The 16,399-nt window shown below is 46.4% G+C and overlaps 7 protein-coding genes across 7 annotated transcripts; 6 read left to right on the forward strand and 1 right to left on the reverse strand.

Moving 5' to 3' along the window:
• Positions 1-158: 158 nt before the first annotated feature.
• On the forward strand, positions 159-1,492 carry BO83DRAFT_454124 (Kelch repeat-containing protein; the record flags this gene model as incomplete). Its single annotated transcript, XM_025536947.1, has 4 exons — positions 159-252; positions 429-848; positions 994-1,232; positions 1,274-1,492. The coding sequence occupies 4 exons, from the start codon at positions 159-161 to the stop codon at positions 1,448-1,450; spliced, it is 930 nt and encodes a 309-aa protein (XP_025392058.1). The 3' UTR covers positions 1,451-1,492.
• A 380-nt stretch (positions 1,493-1,872) lies between these two features.
• On the forward strand, positions 1,873-3,841 carry BO83DRAFT_434082 (HET domain-containing protein; the record flags this gene model as incomplete). Its single annotated transcript, XM_025535747.1, has 2 exons — positions 1,873-2,275; positions 2,337-3,841. The coding sequence occupies exons 1-2, from the start codon at positions 1,879-1,881 to the stop codon at positions 3,839-3,841; spliced, it is 1,902 nt and encodes a 633-aa protein (XP_025392059.1). The 5' UTR covers positions 1,873-1,878.
• A 1,992-nt stretch (positions 3,842-5,833) lies between these two features.
• BO83DRAFT_454129 (dihydrodipicolinate synthase family protein) lies at positions 5,834-6,923 on the forward strand (the record flags this gene model as incomplete). Its single annotated transcript, XM_025536948.1, has 1 exon — positions 5,834-6,923. One exon carries the CDS (start codon positions 5,834-5,836, stop codon positions 6,764-6,766), a length of 933 nt encoding a protein of 310 aa, XP_025392060.1. The 3' UTR covers positions 6,767-6,923.
• A 199-nt stretch (positions 6,924-7,122) lies between these two features.
• BO83DRAFT_405352 (Zn(II)2Cys6 transcription factor) lies at positions 7,123-9,692 on the forward strand. Its single transcript, XM_025533792.1, has 3 exons — positions 7,123-8,438; positions 8,491-9,259; positions 9,309-9,692. The coding sequence occupies exons 1-3, from the start codon at positions 7,135-7,137 to the stop codon at positions 9,375-9,377; spliced, it is 2,142 nt and encodes a 713-aa protein (XP_025392061.1). The 5' UTR covers positions 7,123-7,134; the 3' UTR covers positions 9,378-9,692.
• BO83DRAFT_405353 (putative MFS transporter) lies at positions 9,671-11,485 on the forward strand (the record flags this gene model as incomplete). The annotated part of the gene is made up of 6 exons (XM_025533793.1): positions 9,671-9,793; positions 9,913-9,976; positions 10,026-10,124; positions 10,175-10,328; positions 10,381-10,558; positions 10,613-11,485. 6 exons carry the CDS (start codon positions 9,671-9,673, stop codon positions 11,483-11,485), a joined length of 1,491 nt encoding a protein of 496 aa, XP_025392062.1.
• Positions 11,486-13,126: 1,641 nt separating this feature from the next.
• Positions 13,127-14,229, forward strand: BO83DRAFT_413986 (uncharacterized protein; the record flags this gene model as incomplete). Its single annotated transcript, XM_025534531.1, has 4 exons — positions 13,127-13,171; positions 13,241-13,291; positions 13,344-13,649; positions 13,707-14,229. The coding sequence occupies 4 exons, from the start codon at positions 13,127-13,129 to the stop codon at positions 13,908-13,910; spliced, it is 606 nt and encodes a 201-aa protein (XP_025392063.1). The 3' UTR covers positions 13,911-14,229.
• A 121-nt stretch (positions 14,230-14,350) lies between these two features.
• On the reverse strand, positions 14,351-15,437 carry BO83DRAFT_353229 (uncharacterized protein; the record flags this gene model as incomplete). The annotated part of the gene is made up of 1 exon (XM_025529034.1): positions 14,351-15,437. Exon 1 carries the CDS (start codon positions 15,347-15,349, stop codon positions 14,351-14,353), a length of 999 nt encoding a protein of 332 aa, XP_025392064.1. The 5' UTR covers positions 15,350-15,437.
• Positions 15,438-16,399: the final 962 nt, after the last annotated feature.

The raw sequence follows: 16,399 nt of genomic DNA on the forward strand, positions 1-16,399 counted from the left end.
GCGTCAAACTAGCAGTCATCGGTGTCTACAACATGTTATGACAGTGGAAATCTTGAGCTACGTCAAAGTACCCTGTTTCAGCTGAGAAAGAGGACTGCATCTTTTAGAGTGGCGGATTTGAAATCCACAACCACCGAATCATAACCTTTCCCCGAATAATGGACATTTCCTTAACTCAGTGCCACCAGGGATCCCTTCTATCATTGCAAGACCATCCCCGACAGTTCAGTATTAACAACTACACTGTCAACTGTAAGAGGCTTCTCTCCTCTCATCGGTCCCCAAGGCAACTAAACACCCCCCGGTGTCCTGTATTACTAAGACGTTTTCAAAGTGTCTATTCTCGACTCTTCTTTTCTCTTGCTGATACTCATACAATGATCTACACTACAATGACTGCCTTTGGCCTGCTTGGTAGACAAATGCAGCCACATTTTGCAGCTCAGGTCGCTGGGTCAACCTCGCCTCCATTCCCACTCCCCGTCAAGAGCATGGAACCGTCGCCATCGGTAACTCAACTATTGCGATCGTCGGTGGCATCGCCTCTCAAGACAATAGTAGCACCGCAGTCACAACCGACCTAGTCCAGCTCTACGACATCGCCTACAATACCTGGCGCACTGTATCCCCAGCCCTCTTCAGAGTCAACCACCCCAACCTTGCCTCCGTGGCCCCCAACAAACTCAACCTCCTGGGCGGTCTGACCGACGTACCACACCCAAAAGGCCAGGATCTAGACATCAACTGGAATGCGTCCAAGGACTGCTACAATTATGACGCTGCAACAGATACGTGGGCCGAGGTTGCCTCCATGCCCAGCGGCACAGAAAGGGGCAGTTCCGTCGTCGGTGTTCATAACGAGATGATTATATCTAGCCGGAGGAATGACAGTCCTCCAAACAGGATACCAAGATGCAGTCGACTCCATTATATCATTCAACACTACCTCTGGCCTGGGGCAGAGACTTGAGTCCGCTGCGGCTGAATAGCCAGAAAGCCGTCAGCATGCTACTGGAGCGGTCATTGGAGACACTTTCTATGTTATTGGTGGACGCCGATACGGCCAGATGTATCATCGAGACACGGTTTTCGAGCTTGCTCTGCAGAATATTGAAGCAGGATGGAGGACGAGCACTGGCCACATGCCTACCTCCCGCGGAGGCATCTTTGGGGTGCTGTTGATGGGAAGTTCTATGTTTTCGGTGGTGAAGGAAATCGAGATTCCATCACCGGTGTGTACAATCAAACGGAGATGTTTGATATTGTTTCGGAGCGATGGGTTGAATTGATGCCCATGGCTGTTCCTCGTCATGGTACTCAAGCTGCGGTGGCTGAAGGATGTATCTATATCCCTGGTGGTGGCCTCCAGCAGGATGGTAAGGAGGTCATAGTAGGCGGGAAGTCTACTTACCATAATCCTACCTCTCACTTTGATGCTTACTGTCCTTGAGCATTGAAATTGTTTAGCGGCGTGAAGGGTATAGAAAAACGGGCTGTTGAAAGTCGAACCACTTCTTGTCATAGTCATATAAATTGCAATGATGTAATGATGTCTTATATTGTCATTTATGATTACTTTGACGCACGGCATCAGTCTTCCAGGAATTCTCTGGATATCCCGTGAAGCATCGAAGCCTGGGCAGGACTTCTGTAGGTTGGCTAAAATGTGGTAGTGCACTAGAAATTCTGATCAGGCTGTATGTCCGTCCGCCTGTTGATCCAATCTCTCTGGTTGGATCTCTATCACCACACTGCATAAAAAGAGCTTGGGAAGGCGATTACAGTCATGTGACCTCGTCTTGAGATATGGACCCCACTTCCGTATAAGTAAAACCAGCTGAATACCCCGCCCAAATGAAGGATGGCCATGATAGCGAAATGAGCGCATCGGGTTGGTCTCAAGTCGAGATGGATTCAAAAGCAACGACCCTTAGAGGTAACACCTGTTCAGTATGTCAGGCTGTTCTCTGTCCTGATCCTGGCTACAAGTTTGGACCTGATCCAAACTCATCATACATTACCCCAGCCGGCCAAACCTTTGTCGCCTTTCGAAATGCTTCTCAAGCAGATTGCGTTATTTGCTCTACTATTTTCAACATGTCTGAGCAGCATCGATTGGCATGGTCGGATACCTCGTCACAATACTGGCAGCCATTGCAATATTGCGTACAGAAATATGCCGCCGAGGAGGGTATCGTGAGATTGAACGTCATATTTAGCGACCCACTGAAAAGTAGTGCAAATGAAGTTAGGTTTCGCCTGATTCCTATCGACAGTAAGCCTAGTCTGCTCCTACGAAAAGTTTATACTCCGTATCTAGGCTGATTGATTCGAAGATGATAAATATCGATCTTACTTTAGGGCGTGCAATATGGAGTCTGATACATCGTCTGCAACCACATTAGCAACAGCAAATGAATGGTTTCTTCACTGTCATTCTAATCATAAACTATGCCATAAGCTATCAAATTTTGACCCGGCAAAGCTTCCTACTCGGCTTATTGATATCGGGCACGACGGAGATACTAATTGGTTTCTCCGCATTATGCAGGAACAAAGTAATTTGTCAACACGCTTATCTTATATGACACTCAGTTACCGCTGGGGATCTGATGCGAATTTCATGCTTCTTTCCTCAAATATAGCACAATTTGAGCAAGGCGCGCCAATCTGCGACCTTCCTCAACTATTCAGAGATTTTATAACGGTAGCTCGGACTTTTCGCATCAGATATGTCTGGACTGATGCCCTGTGCATAATACAAGATTCGATCGATGATTGGGAGGCCGAAGCACCAAAAATGAGACACGTCTACGCAAATTCCGCATGCAATATCGCGGCGTCGGTTTCCAAAAGCCCGGAAGAAAGCATGTTCCGTTCCAGGGAGCCCGACAAAATTCGACCCCGTATGGTTTGGAGTTCTTTATCCTCTGATCGACCATCCTTCCACTATATCTTTGAGAAGAGATACTGGGATAGACAGATTTCCAATGGACCCTTACATAAACGAGGGTGGGTACTTCAAGAATGGTTCCTGGCTCCTCGAGTACTCTATTTTGGAGAAGACCAAATTCTGTGGGAATGCCTCAGTGAACATAAGTGCGAATGTTTCCCTTGTGGTATTCCAGCCCATTCATCGGACAAAAACATGGATGCGCTTTTTGATTATATGCCCACGATGGATGGCGTAGATCCACAGAGCCGAGAGCCCATGTCACTGGGAGCATTTAACTTGTGGAATGATCTTGTTGAAAGATACTCTCGCTGTGACTTGACAAACCCTTCGGACAAAATGATTGCTATAGCCGGCATCGCCAAACTTTTTCACGATATCACTGGTGACGAATATGTAGCCGGCTGGTGGAAATCACGCCTTCTTGAATCTCTGGATTGGCGTGTCTTTGAACCCCAGGAACGGCGGAGTGCGTGCTATAGAGCACCGTCCTGGTCCTGGGGTTCAGTTGATGGACCAGTCACAACGTTTGGTTTATCTGCATCTGCCGAATTTCTTGTCAGTATCGTGAACTTTCAGGTGGCCACAGGAAGCTCAGGTACTACAGACAATGTCTTGAAGGGGTACCTCGAGCTCAGGGGCACTGTTCTCGTAGGGTTCTGCCGCAATCTCAGCAATGGAAATCGCGCTATAGATATTGAGGGTCGGCAGCTTCCTGTCTGGGTTTATCCAGATTCTTCGGACACTCCATTTCTGGAGGGCAAGAAGGTCATCTGTATTCCATTGAAAAAAGACTCATGGGATACTAGTGGCGAGGCAAGATCTCACATCACACTCATTTTAGCCGAAGAAGTAGATCAGCAACAAGATTTCAGTGTTGTCTGTTGACGTCTTGGAATCTTGACTCTCTATACGCAAGAAGATGTGGAATATATCTGCGCAATTTGCGATATAAAGGCTATCGTCATTATATAATGATTTCTGAATAATTTTAAAAAAGAGATTATTAGCATCTATAGTATAGTTTTATATACAGACTATTAGTGAGATTACTGGCTTTAATTAGATTACCTAACCATATTTATTCTGTTATACTGGAGCTAAGGAATTTGACTAGATTCTGTAATCTAAAGTCTTAGGCTGCAGGCATCCGCAAGAGCGCCCTGGCTGCACTAGTAATAGGGTAATCCAATATCTATCTATCTATATATCTATCTAACAACTTGGACAGGGGCGGGGACAGCGTTGATGATCAAAGCTAAGTTCCGATAATGCCGCCCCTTTGTTGTCCGCAGTGATCGTTCTTGTTGAGGCCACCATCCACACAATCGCTATTTTCACAAGTATCGACCAACGTCAAGGTATAGTCACCATTACAATGAAAGATGAAGGGATCCCAACGACTAGGCATGTTTACCCTCCCCTCCTTAGACCCCATTTGTAGAGCTACTTTAATGGCGGAGGTTGCTTCACCTATTTGAGGTTGGTTATCAGGTATTCACCAACAAAAAAAGAGACGCGTATTTGTAGATTACCTCGATTTTGGAGTGTAGATGCGCAATAACTGAAGCCCGGTTTGCAATTGGCAGTGGCGCCGGCGTGGTACCCTGACTGCGCTGTAGCGTAGCCTGCCAGGGCGATGGTGGTACCTAGTACTCTTGTGTCACTGCTGCTGCATGATATTAAATTATGAGGTTGTACACGAAAGAATTATGACCTCAATCTCCTCTCCACACCGCATTAAACCGGTAATAGATTGACTGAGATGTATTTGTGAGAGTAGAAGGTCGTGCTCGGGCTTGAGGGGCTTGAGCGAAACTAGATAAATGGGAGTTGCTCTAAACGGTGGCTTGTTGACCGAACCACCTCCCGATAGTTAGCATTCTTGTGCATCACGACGGGAAGAGATTCGACTAGGTTAGGGAAAAGAGGCGGGTGAAAAAGAATGAAACTCATAACTCCAGTCAGGCTGATTCTCACATTAGAAAGTGAGGCAGAACCTCTTGCTTGACTTGGTTCTATTGGTCTCAGTAGGCCAGTCGGAGCCACAACAAAAGCCCGAGGGATTTAAACAGCCAGAAAAGTCGGGCCTTATCACATGGTAGGGCTGAATTGCACTCAAGATCTTATTTTTTCGATGGCGCTTCTCCATTGCATAATGTATACTAGTGGTAAATAGGCTATGATGTATGTGACCTGAGACATGAAAGTAGTACAAGAAAAATAAAATCCCATTTTGTGGCGCCTATAGTCGGTTTCTGAGATAGGGCTGGTCTGTAACGCCCCCGTACTAGGCCTGCTGATCTATTGCCCTGCAGACGGTTTCACTGTAAGAGAATGTACGATGAACAGTTTCGGAGCTAGGCATCAAAGGCCCTCTGAATATGATGGTATAATTCTGTCAATAAGAGCCCTGCGATGTCTAATAGCCAGTTTTTTGTGAGTGTTAGGATTTGAGCGCGACAGCCACAGAAGAAGCATAAATTTTCGTTTTACCGTTCAAGCACACAAATACACACACATACACAGAGGAGAGAGAGAGAGAGCGCGCCAATTGAGATATTCAATTTCATACAATCCATCTTATTGGCCGAGTGCACTTTATGTCAGATACTACCAGTGCCACTATCCGTGTCGATTGAGGAGGAGAGGGAGGGGGGCGATCATGACAGCGCTGGGTGTTTCCGATAATCCGATAATCCGATAATCCGATAATCCGGGAATCCGATGGGAGTGCCCACAACGCCTACAGAACCCCAGAATATACCAGAGGAGATATAAGGAGGTATTCGCCACGAGCGTTCCAGTTGATTACAGAGCAAAACAATAATTCAATTCAAGATCTTTAAAGCATTACCTAAAATTCATCCAATTATCAATATGGTCGGCTTTGACATGCGTGGTTTGACTCCGGCTCCGGTGACTCCATTCACGCCGGACGGTGCAGTAGACTACGAAGCTATACACCGACTTGGTTCCTGGCTTGGAGGTATCGAAGGAGTCAAGGGACTGGTTGTGCTGGGCCACGCTGGCGAGGGCACCTTTCTCACCACTGAAGAGCAAATCTCCGTCATCAAGGCTTTCGTGAAGTCGGTGAATAATAAAATACCAATCATTGCTGGTATCACTGGCGAGGGCACCGAAGTAGCCGCGCTAGAAGCAAAGCGTGCGAAAGAAGCTGGCGCGGCTGCCGGCTTGCTATACCCATCTCATGGATGGCTGCGCTTCGGATATCAGCCCGGGGCTCCTCAAGATCGGTACCGCCGTGTATATGAGGTGTCCGGCCTGCCGTTGATCCTCTTTCAGTATCCGGACAACACAAAAGCGACCTACAGTTTACAGACTATGCTTGATATTGCTGCCCAACCCGGCTGTTTTGCCATGAAGAACGGTGTGCGCAACATGCGCAGATGGGATACGGAAATTCCTGTCATTCGGGCCCAACGCCCCGACCTACAAATTCTCTCTTGTCATGATGAATACCTTTTGCACACCTCCTTCGACGTCGATGGTTTCTTGGTTGGCTACGGGAACATCGCCCCCGAGCCTCTTATCGAGTTGATCAAGGCTGGTAAGGCCAAGGATTACAAGAGGGCACGAGCTATCCATGACCAACTCCTGCCGGTCACGAAGAGTGTGTATCATCGAGGATCTCATATGGAGGGTACGGTCGCGCTGAAACATGCTCTTGTTGCTCGAGGGATCCTGACACACGCCACTGTTCGTTCGCCTTTGTTGCCGCTCGAGGAGGGCGCAGAACAAGAAATTCATGCTGCCATCAGTGCCGCATCCCTCAGCAAGGTGGATTTGTGAGGAAGAATGTCAAAGTATGGATCTGTATATGAGCGTGTTGAGCTAGAAGGTAGATGGGAGGGAAGATCACATCCAATAGCCAATTATAATTTTATGCGGTTTCCGTAACAATAGTGGCCTTATACAGTATAAAGTAGTATCGTAAGGTAACCTAGTGCACTTAACGATGATGCAAGAAGATTGTCTGGATTAACCGTTGCTCGAATTAGATGTCCTCGTGTTCTGCACAGACTACTGACCCTGTGATCTCGGACTTCCGGCTATGCTCGGCTATCCAGCCCGCATTCTTCATTCTATTTGGGGTCTGCAAATCCGGCATTTCCGTCCCCCTCTCCCTCTCTCTCCACCAAGCAGCACCTGAACGCAACATGGCATCCATCCATTCACCACAAGGCCCTTTGCTGGCGCCAGATCCGTCCAGAGCGCCCTCAGGGAAGCGCCCCTTGCTGACGACCGGTGACGATGCGGATGATGAGAATCGCCGGAAAGACCCAAAAATCACACGGGCTTGTGATACCTGCAAAAGAAAGAAAGTCCGCTGCGATGGTACACTTCCATGCAGGAATTGTGCGAAACGAAAACTTCATTGTTTCTATAATGCCAAATACAACCGGGGTCGGCCTCCAACCCCACCACCTTCCATGACGATCAGTGAGCACCAAGCCAGACAGCAAAGGTATCCTCCAGAGCAGAATTCCAATAGACAGAACACGGATCCAGTCACGCATCTAGTCCCCGAGTCTCAAGTTAACCCTCGGTATTCACCAGAGGTCGAACTTGAGGGGCAGTATTCCGATCCTACATCAGGATTGAACTTCTTGCACAGAGCATGGAAGAAACTATCGACACAAAACGATGATTCAGCATTACATCGTTTGAACAACGCAGGAAGAGACCAACTGCTTACTTCAGCTGGAGATCCGCAACTTCATGTTGATGATGCAGCTCTAGACGACGTGATTCCAGTCGCCTCCGTGGCGAGGGAATTGCAAGAGTTCTACTTCGAAACGTGTGTGGTGACGTATCGTATGTTCCATCGGCAACTCGTAGAAGGTTGGATGGAGATTCTCTTGAAGAATCGACAAGAACGACGGCCAATTACCCATTCGCTCGGAAATTCTAGAACTGCGATACTGCTCACCATAATGGCTATCGCCTCTTTGCGCCGTGATAAAGTCAACGGGAAAGGGCCCCAAGACGACAACATGAATGGCTTATGCAAAAGCGATCGGTTGTTCAGTGCGGGCATGAAACTGACTGAGACGGAGATGGGGTTTCCAAAAGTTGAATCCGTCCAGGCTCGGCTCATTCAAGTTCTCTACCTTCTGCAAACAGCTCGCATGAACAAAGCCTGGTATGTATTTGGAAATGCCTTTCAGGTAACACTTTCCCTCGGCATGCACCGGTGTCGAGACCAGAGGAGACATTTCCCTTTCCCGGGACGGCCCCATAATTACATCATCTCAGAATGCTACAAACGCACGTTTTGGGTAGCTTACATTGTTGACACCTATTTGAGCGTTGTGTTCGGCCGACCTCGACTTTACCAAGACGAGAATATTGACCAGGACTTCCCTAGTATGGTCAATGACGAGGACATGAAACCGCAAGGGCCTTGCGACTCAGACAACCCAGGAGATTGCTATATTGATGCTTTGATACATCATGCCAAGTATATTGTAATGCCTCTCCATCATGAAGATCGCATACTTACCACATTTCAGGATTGCGCAGATCATAGGAAAAATATCACGAGAAGTATACTCGATAAGCAATTTGCCCAACGAAGATCGTCTAGCAGCTGTGCAGCGGTTGTGCCATGATCTGCATGTATGGTGGGCCAGCCTGCCGCCACATTTGGGTACAGTAAAACCCTCCACCTTGATACCCAGTTTCCGGCGCCAGGCCATTGCTATGCGGCTGGCATATTATCATGCTCTCCTGCATGCCAATCGACCTTTCCTTTTGAGTGAAGGAGCATACGAGGAAGTTAAAGAATGCATAACTGCTGCCCAGAACAGTCTAGAACTTCTCAGTAGAATGGCTAAAGACAGTACATTATTTCATTCTTTCTGGTGGACATATTATGTTATTTTTTGTGCATTGTCTGTTGTCTATGTCTGGGAGATTCAGCGAACTACCCGATGCATATATGAAAATGATGATCAGGCATCGAGCAAGCTCTTTGAGCTCGCAGAGAAGTGCCACGGTCATCTCAAGAGAGCATCGACAAGTCTATCACAGAACCAGCGATACAGCATTATACTAGATGAACTGCGATCCGAAGCACAGAGATGCCGAGCTGCGATGGAAAGCTTGCAAAGTCAACGTCCAGGTAATTTCCATGGCGCTGAAGGCCATGTTGCAGATATTAGCCTTTCATTTCCGCAAGACCCGGAAAGCTGCCTTAACACGGCCTTTCTCCATGAAGGAGCCATGCCCGGGGTGTTAGAGAACCTCCAGTTTAGTGATTGGCAGATGCTTGACTCTTCGGTACGTGTATTGTTACAACTCCATTACAGCATGCTAAGTTCACTTAAAGGCCTTCTTGCCCTTATCGGACTCAAATTACGTCTCTCCTACAGACTTTCCTGGAGTTCAATGTGATTGATCGTCTCTGGTGGCCAGTGGAACTCTTACTAAAATGTCTTCCCCGCTTTTTGAACGCGAGCTACATCGGTGGGAAAACCGGATATCTCGGAAAACAAGGCTCACAGCACCGAGAATCCGGAGTTGCCAAGGCTGCTCCGTGAACGGCGCCAACTTTGCTTACTTCCCCGGATCTGCTTTTCCTGCATCTACCCGTGGGGGTGCCAAGAGCTCTGTTAACCCAGACCCATAAGATGATCTCGATTCCTGCTGTTGATTGTCCTAACTTGCGCCCCCCAGACCAACTCCGTTAATATGACTGATAAGGATACTGCCGTGATGCACCTAGAGGACCTCCCAGGTCATGGAGCCTCTGCCGAAGATTTAGAGTTTCTGTCGAATTTTCCACCCGAGGCAAAGAAGGAGGTTCTCAGAAAGGTAACTAACTGTATCGGTATGACGCGCGTGTATGGAGCTTACTGACAATATTATTATAGGTTGACGTATGGTGTCTATCTTCATTCCTTCAATGAATGAGGTGCTGAGTTACAAACCAGATGCGACTCGTTCCAATGTTTGTCCTTTTGTACTTGGTTGCATATATAGACAAAACCAATATTGGTATGTAACACCCCTAAAATTCATGCGTTCTGGTGTTAACACTGAGCAGGAAATGCCAAAATCGAGGGCTTACTTCCAAGTCTACACATGAGCGGCATACAATACAATATTGCCTTGTCTATCTTTTTCATACCTTATGTTCTAGCTGGTACGAGTCTCCTATGTGCGAACAGCAAACAAACACTAACGTGGCCAAAGAGGTACCAAGCAACATCATACTTAACCGACTTAAGAGACCGTCACAGTATTTAGGGCTCCTAATATTCTGCTGGGGTGTGATCATGCTTTGCACGGGCTTTGTTCGCAATTTTGCCGGCCTTGTGGTGATTCGATTCCTTCTGGGTCTTTTCGAGTAAGGCCCTAGGCGCATGGAACACTTTTCGCAGTACTGACAAGTCACATAGGGCTGGGTTTCTGCCAGGTGCTGTGCTAATCATATCAAAATGGTATCTTCCAAACGAAACACAGACTCGCATCGCTATTCTCTACACATCTGCTGCTTCTGGTGGAGCCTTTTCCGGTCTCCTGGCATATGCTATCGCCAAAATGGACGGAATAGCAGGCTACGAAGGTTGGCGCTGGGTAGGCCATTTCTTCAAATCCTTCTGTGATCCCACTTACTGATATCCATACTAGATCTTCATCATCGAGGGTCTTGTGACAGTTTTGCTGGCCGTTCTTTGCTACCTGCTCCTTCTGGATTCCCCATCTTTATCCCCCAAGTGGCTTTCACAAGACGAGATTCGATACCTCGAGGTACGACAGCTCGTTTCCAATAATCATAGTGGTCACCATGAAGGCTTCAACAAGAAGATTATCTTCAGCGTCCTGACCGATTGGAAAATCTATCTCCTCATACTTGGTAATTGGTCCAATGCCGTCCCCAACTACGCACTCAAATTTAGTATGCCTGAAATCATCAAATCAATGGGGTATAAGTCAGCTACGGCCCAGCTTATGACAATTCCGCCTTACACAGTCGGCGCCATATCAGCTTACGGCTTCTCCGTGTTCGCTGATTGCTTTTCATGGCGAATGCCATTTATCGTGATCCCCCAGTGTTCGCTCATAGCTTCATTTGGCATTCTGTTTTCGAAAGCCGCCAGCATCGAGAATAATATAGCACTATGCTATTTTGCGATTTGCCTTGCTTGCTTTGGAATGTATCCCATCCTCCCTGGTGTTAATGCCTGGAATGTGTGCAACATTGTTAATCCGCACAAGCGCGCTGTGGCCATTGGTTATCTTATCTGCGTTGGGAATGCGGGTGGTATCATCGGCAGTTATATTTACAAATCTGATGAAAAACCCCGATACCCTACTGGTTATGGCACCTCTCTTGCGTTTGCTGCTGCTGGACTTGTGGCTGCTTTGAGTTTGGAGTTCTGTTTATGGAGCGCTAATAAGGGGAAGGCTCGGTTGACTCTGTCTGAGATTGAGGAATTGTATACTGAGGAGCAGCTTCGCGATATGCAAGAGAAGAGTCCTCTTTTCAAATATACTCTGTGAAGTTTATCTGTTATATTTGCATTAATGAATAAAGTTGGGAGAAAGAGACAGTACAATGTCAAAACATGGATGCCCGCGTCACAGCTCTGGGATGTGTGTCATCCGAGCCCGAAAGTCCAATCTTGGCCCTTCCTGATCTCTAAGGCTGTCTGCACCCACCGAATAAGTTTTCCTGGGGATTTTTGACCATGATGAGGTCGCAAACATGGACCGTATCAAACCCAATTTACGAAGCTTTCTCATCGGGCGTGGGCAATTATTCCTATGATACTCTAGTATGATGTTGATGTTGAAAGGCTCAACAAATTTGACGATTATTGGTGGCTAGGTAAACAGCCAATGCAGGCAAGTCTACTCGACAGCGCAGATTTCATCTAGTATGGCATAAGTCTCGCTTGATGCTCCTTAGATCTATATCGAGGTACCCCATTGAAATAGAGTTCTGGAAAGTATACCATGCTGATGCCATAGATCCTTTCATTTTTCTATTCAACCACTCTGACGTGACGCCCTACTGCTACAGCTTCTGTCGACAGAGGGAGCTATATGGGTGCACTTTGGGCTTTGTTTCTACCCTAATGACCAACAAGGCGAACTCAGGCCCATCGACTCTTACCAGCAGGGGTAAGATGGGTATCATGTATCATGTTCAGCAGGCAAGTATATGATATTAACACTTCAACAAATGCTATGACTGCGTGACATGTATCCGAAGATCACTTTTTGAGCATGAATGGAATATAAGCTCTTTCACATATCATTGGCAGGGCTACAAATTTACATACCTCTTCCTGTGTCCGGAAGAGGGGAGTATTGGCTTTAACTCGACAAAACGACTTTCACCTAAAACTTCGTAACACGTTCGCCAAATAGGCGCTATACATTCTTCATCCATAAGAGTGTGTCGTCATAATGTGCAAAGAAAGTGTAACTTACAGGACATTGCTCTTAACTTCATGTGCTACATATATCATATGAGGTTTTTATGAATACGAGTACGATGTGGCGCCCCCGCTGATGCCGTAATGCTGGAAACTCTTCTTATTGGATCATTTGTTCGGGTCGGTGGCCTACAACTATATCTGAAATATGAACTGGACAAATTCTGGGTCAACAATTTATCTAGAAAATTATGCCCTGCCGTAGCATTCCCCTTTGCACTTATGAACCACGTCTTGTCAGGTTAATATTGAATCGCAACGATTACAAACGTCTTTTGCGAGCATGGCATGGCCTCGTCCAGGCTCCATAAGTGTTTATTCAGTGTTTGGATTGACGATAGTCGCGTCTGGGATCCTTTTTTACTACGTTAGACGCGCGCTCAAGCGTCATGGACAGTTTCTTCAACGAGGTACAAGAATAATAGTGGATTGCCAGCCTCCCAACCGCAGACTAGAGTATATCTTCCATATGCTCCAATATTTTGGTTCAACACTGACTGTTTTCAGCGTCGTCGCAGTGCATGGGTTAGGCGCGCACCCCGAATTTACTTGGACGACGAGAGGCCCAAACCAGTCTCGCGTAAACTGGCTAACGGACTTGTTTCCACGAGACTTCAGCAAAGCACGGGTCATGACATTTGGCCATAACTCTGACTGGTTTGTCCGGGCGAGCAACAACACACCGTTTGAAAATGCCAAAATGCTTTTACGAGCAGTAAACGAGGAAAGGCGTGAACACCACAAGGTCAGTCTTCAGATAATCGAGATAACCATAGGGAACACCTCAAAAGTAACCCTTTGGCTTATACTGCAGTGTCCCATCATTTTCATCGGCCATAGCTTTGGCGGCATTATTATTAAAGAGGTAAGAGCACCATGATCAGTCTAAAGTAACCTGACTGATCTGGTTCATCAAGGCAATATGTTTGGCGGAAACAGATAAACAGTATCGGGACATACTGGATGATACAATCGGTATCATCTTTCTTGGAACGCCCCATCAAGGGTCCAATGTTTCGCAGTTTGGAGCCTTCATAGCACGCTTGACATGGGTATTTGGATCCAGCACAATACTACTGAAAGGTCTCTACAGGGATAACCCTCCTCTATCCGACTTACAAGAACGATTCATGAGCGTTATTCGGAGGAGAAAAGACATTAAGCTCGTCACGATGTATGAGAAGCACCATACGTACTTTGCTCAACTTATTTACCTAGGCTTTGTAAGTACGATCACTATACGCTATACATACCACGGATACTTACAAAAAATGAAAAAGATTGTCGAGAGGAATGCTGCAGTGCTTGATGTGGCCGAAAACATTGCAGTTGAGAAAGACCATATGGGTCTGAACAAATGTGCCTCACCAAATGATCCGGCATATGACGCAATTTGTCAAGGCATCAATAGAATACGGGATCATGCAGAGAGCAGAGGCTGGAAGAAAAAATACCTAAAATGGTCCGAGAGGTCAAGGCTCTAGCTTACAAGTTATGAAGGTCCACAAATGCCATGGTACTGCTGCAAGAATAGACCTCGGCATGGTCCGACTCAGGTTCTATAGATCGGAACTCACAACTCGAATCCGAGTCAGATCGTGATTCAGTCATGTTCGAGTCATGCTTTAACCTGACGGTATCTGGGTTGCGTCATTGTACCATGATGTTGTGTATTTCGGTGGTACGGCACCCACCTCAATCAATAAGATGGCGGCTGCGCGAGACAATATCCTCAGACAGGGACCTTACAGGAAAAGGGCCTGCCTCTGATCATATACTCAATAAACGTCAAATCGAACTTGATATCCTATATTGGCAACTTTTTTGCCAATTGCGGTGTTCTTCTGCCATTATTGTAATCTTGCATCATAGTCATTAGGAGTAGCCCTGGATTTCCAAGCAATGAGAGAACACAATCAAGTTGTCAACTGTGTGAGCTCAGTAGCTTGTAGTGCGCAAATCGCTCCCGTTTGAAGTGCAATGTCGCCAGAAGGTTATTGATGAATTGGATGATCCCAAGAATTGCAACTAGCAGAAGTATAATGAGCGGGCCAATGATTGAAAAGACGGTAAAACCATACGAAGCATTTTGAAATGCAACATTGCGCCCCAGCTTGGTAGCCAGCCCAACCTGCATTGCCGTCAACGCTAATGCGACATAAACAATCGTTGCAGTAAGGGGTGTTAGATAATCATAGAACAACTCAGTATATGTTTGGTATGTGAAGTGATAACCTCGTAGGATACTGCCATAACGAAACATGTAGATTTTGTTGAGTCGTGAAAGCCTAAGTTCGCCGAACAAGTAACGTGCATTGACATTTTCAGGGTTAGTAGCTCCGTTCTCCAAGAGCTCCTTGACCAATCTAACCCACGTTTCCCATGTCACGTTGTGTGGTATTAAGTGTTGGTCCTGGGCAATAGCAAAATCACTCTCTCGCTCAATTAAAGCAATATAAGAATATAAAAGTCCTAGGCCACATTGGTATAGATGTTTTTGCTGACAAACCCCGTCCCCTCCTTCTGTCTGACAGTAAATATAGTTGGACCTGCAGGGACAGGGTTCTTTGCAGATCAGGTAAGATTTCCAAAATTGATGGCTTAGGAGGTATCGCGGGAGGGGCTTCAGATGGATGCGCCGTGAAGGTTCCCAGACCATGTGCATGTCAATCCTCTCATCTGGCACAATTTGCCGAGAAGTTGCGGTTTGATAGTTCAAGGGTCTGGGTGGCATGGGTCGGCCAGCCAACCACAAGTATTTGTGAATACGGTTAAGACATTCGACAGAGAGATCGTTCTGTAAAAAGCGGGAAGTATCCGTAGTAGGACTGTAGGGGGTATAATACTCGTCGCGAATTGCAGCAGGAGTGTAGAAAGTACTTGAAATAGAGACGTCAACACTGAATGGTGGCTTTGTGGGCATGCTTATACAAGAGACGATAGTGAACTGAGTTGATATTAGGTCTTGAGTCGATAGGTTAGAGAGTGACAGAAATACAGCTAGGGACAAGCCTAGGTACATATGTTGCTTAGCTACCTTGAAAAGCCAAGATTGGAGGCATGATCTGTTTCTCATTTGAACAGAGCCACTCCGAGGAGCGCCATCATCCGGGGTTGGCTGGAACCTTCGAGACCGGCCGAGAGTCTGGCGTTGGCAGGGTTAATGTACTAATACTAAGGTTTCGAGTGGACCGGGGAATGATCGGCGACCCAAGGTTTACATCAGTCATCTGCTCTTACCATGTATATTTTTCTGTATCCATTATCGATTAATCTATAATTACCACCCCGTTAATTATTTAAATCATCTAATCCTCTTAAATTATAATTAGTTCAATATAGTCTCTATAAACTGTTGAACTTGACTAAACGCCGGAGTATTATATGCTACGGTATAGGAAGGGTTTCCATTACAGCTAAAAATTAAACAGTATAGAATGGGGGAATATGAATGTTTAAGCTCCATCCAAGCATATAAGCTAGCTCTACACTGTAACTAATACATACGACCATAGGGTGTGGAAAATAGGGCTTCCCGTCCGCTCAGCCGTACTCAAGCCACACGCCGGGAGGTTAGTAGTTGGGTGGGTGACCACCAGCGAATCCCTTCTGTTGTATGTTTCTGTCATTTTTAGTTCATTAGCATTCGTTATTTATATATATTTTATTTGCCTCTACCATCCCGCATGATGGGTGCGTGCGGAAGAGAACTTGGGTCGAACGTGAGTTTCAAATGGCTGATGCTCTAACGAACCCTGAGTAAAGCCGGTACTCTAATAAATTAAGTAAAGTCTAGACCAGAATCAGGGTAAGAACATCAGAATCTATATTATCACCATGCATATCGCGGTGCCGAACGAGGAAAGGGGATACGGACGCTCGTCTACGTCGTCTCTGGTTGGTCTTCATTTCAATAAGTATTGTTGGATAATCAACGACCTACTCGCAGTTACTCACAGTACCATTATCATTT

Source organism: Aspergillus eucalypticola, assembly GCF_003184535.1.
Source record: "Aspergillus eucalypticola CBS 122712 chromosome Unknown BO83scaffold_3, whole genome shotgun sequence".
NCBI classification, from domain to species: Eukaryota; Fungi; Ascomycota; class Eurotiomycetes; order Eurotiales; family Aspergillaceae; genus Aspergillus; species Aspergillus eucalypticola.

What these genes read in the sequence shown, in the direction of transcription:
- BO83DRAFT_405352 (XM_025533792.1), top strand. Translation starts at nt 7,135, where the DNA reads ATGGCATCCATCCATTCACCACAAGGCCCTTTGCTGGCGCCAGATCCG. An exon ending in GCTTTGATACATCATGCCAA is followed by an intron (nt 8,439 to 8,490) that starts GTATATTGTAAT and finishes ACCACATTTCAG; the next exon opens with GATTGCGCAGATCATAGGAA. An exon ending in GGCAGATGCTTGACTCTTCG is followed by an intron (nt 9,260 to 9,308) that starts GTACGTGTATTG and finishes GTTCACTTAAAG; the next exon opens with GCCTTCTTGCCCTTATCGGA.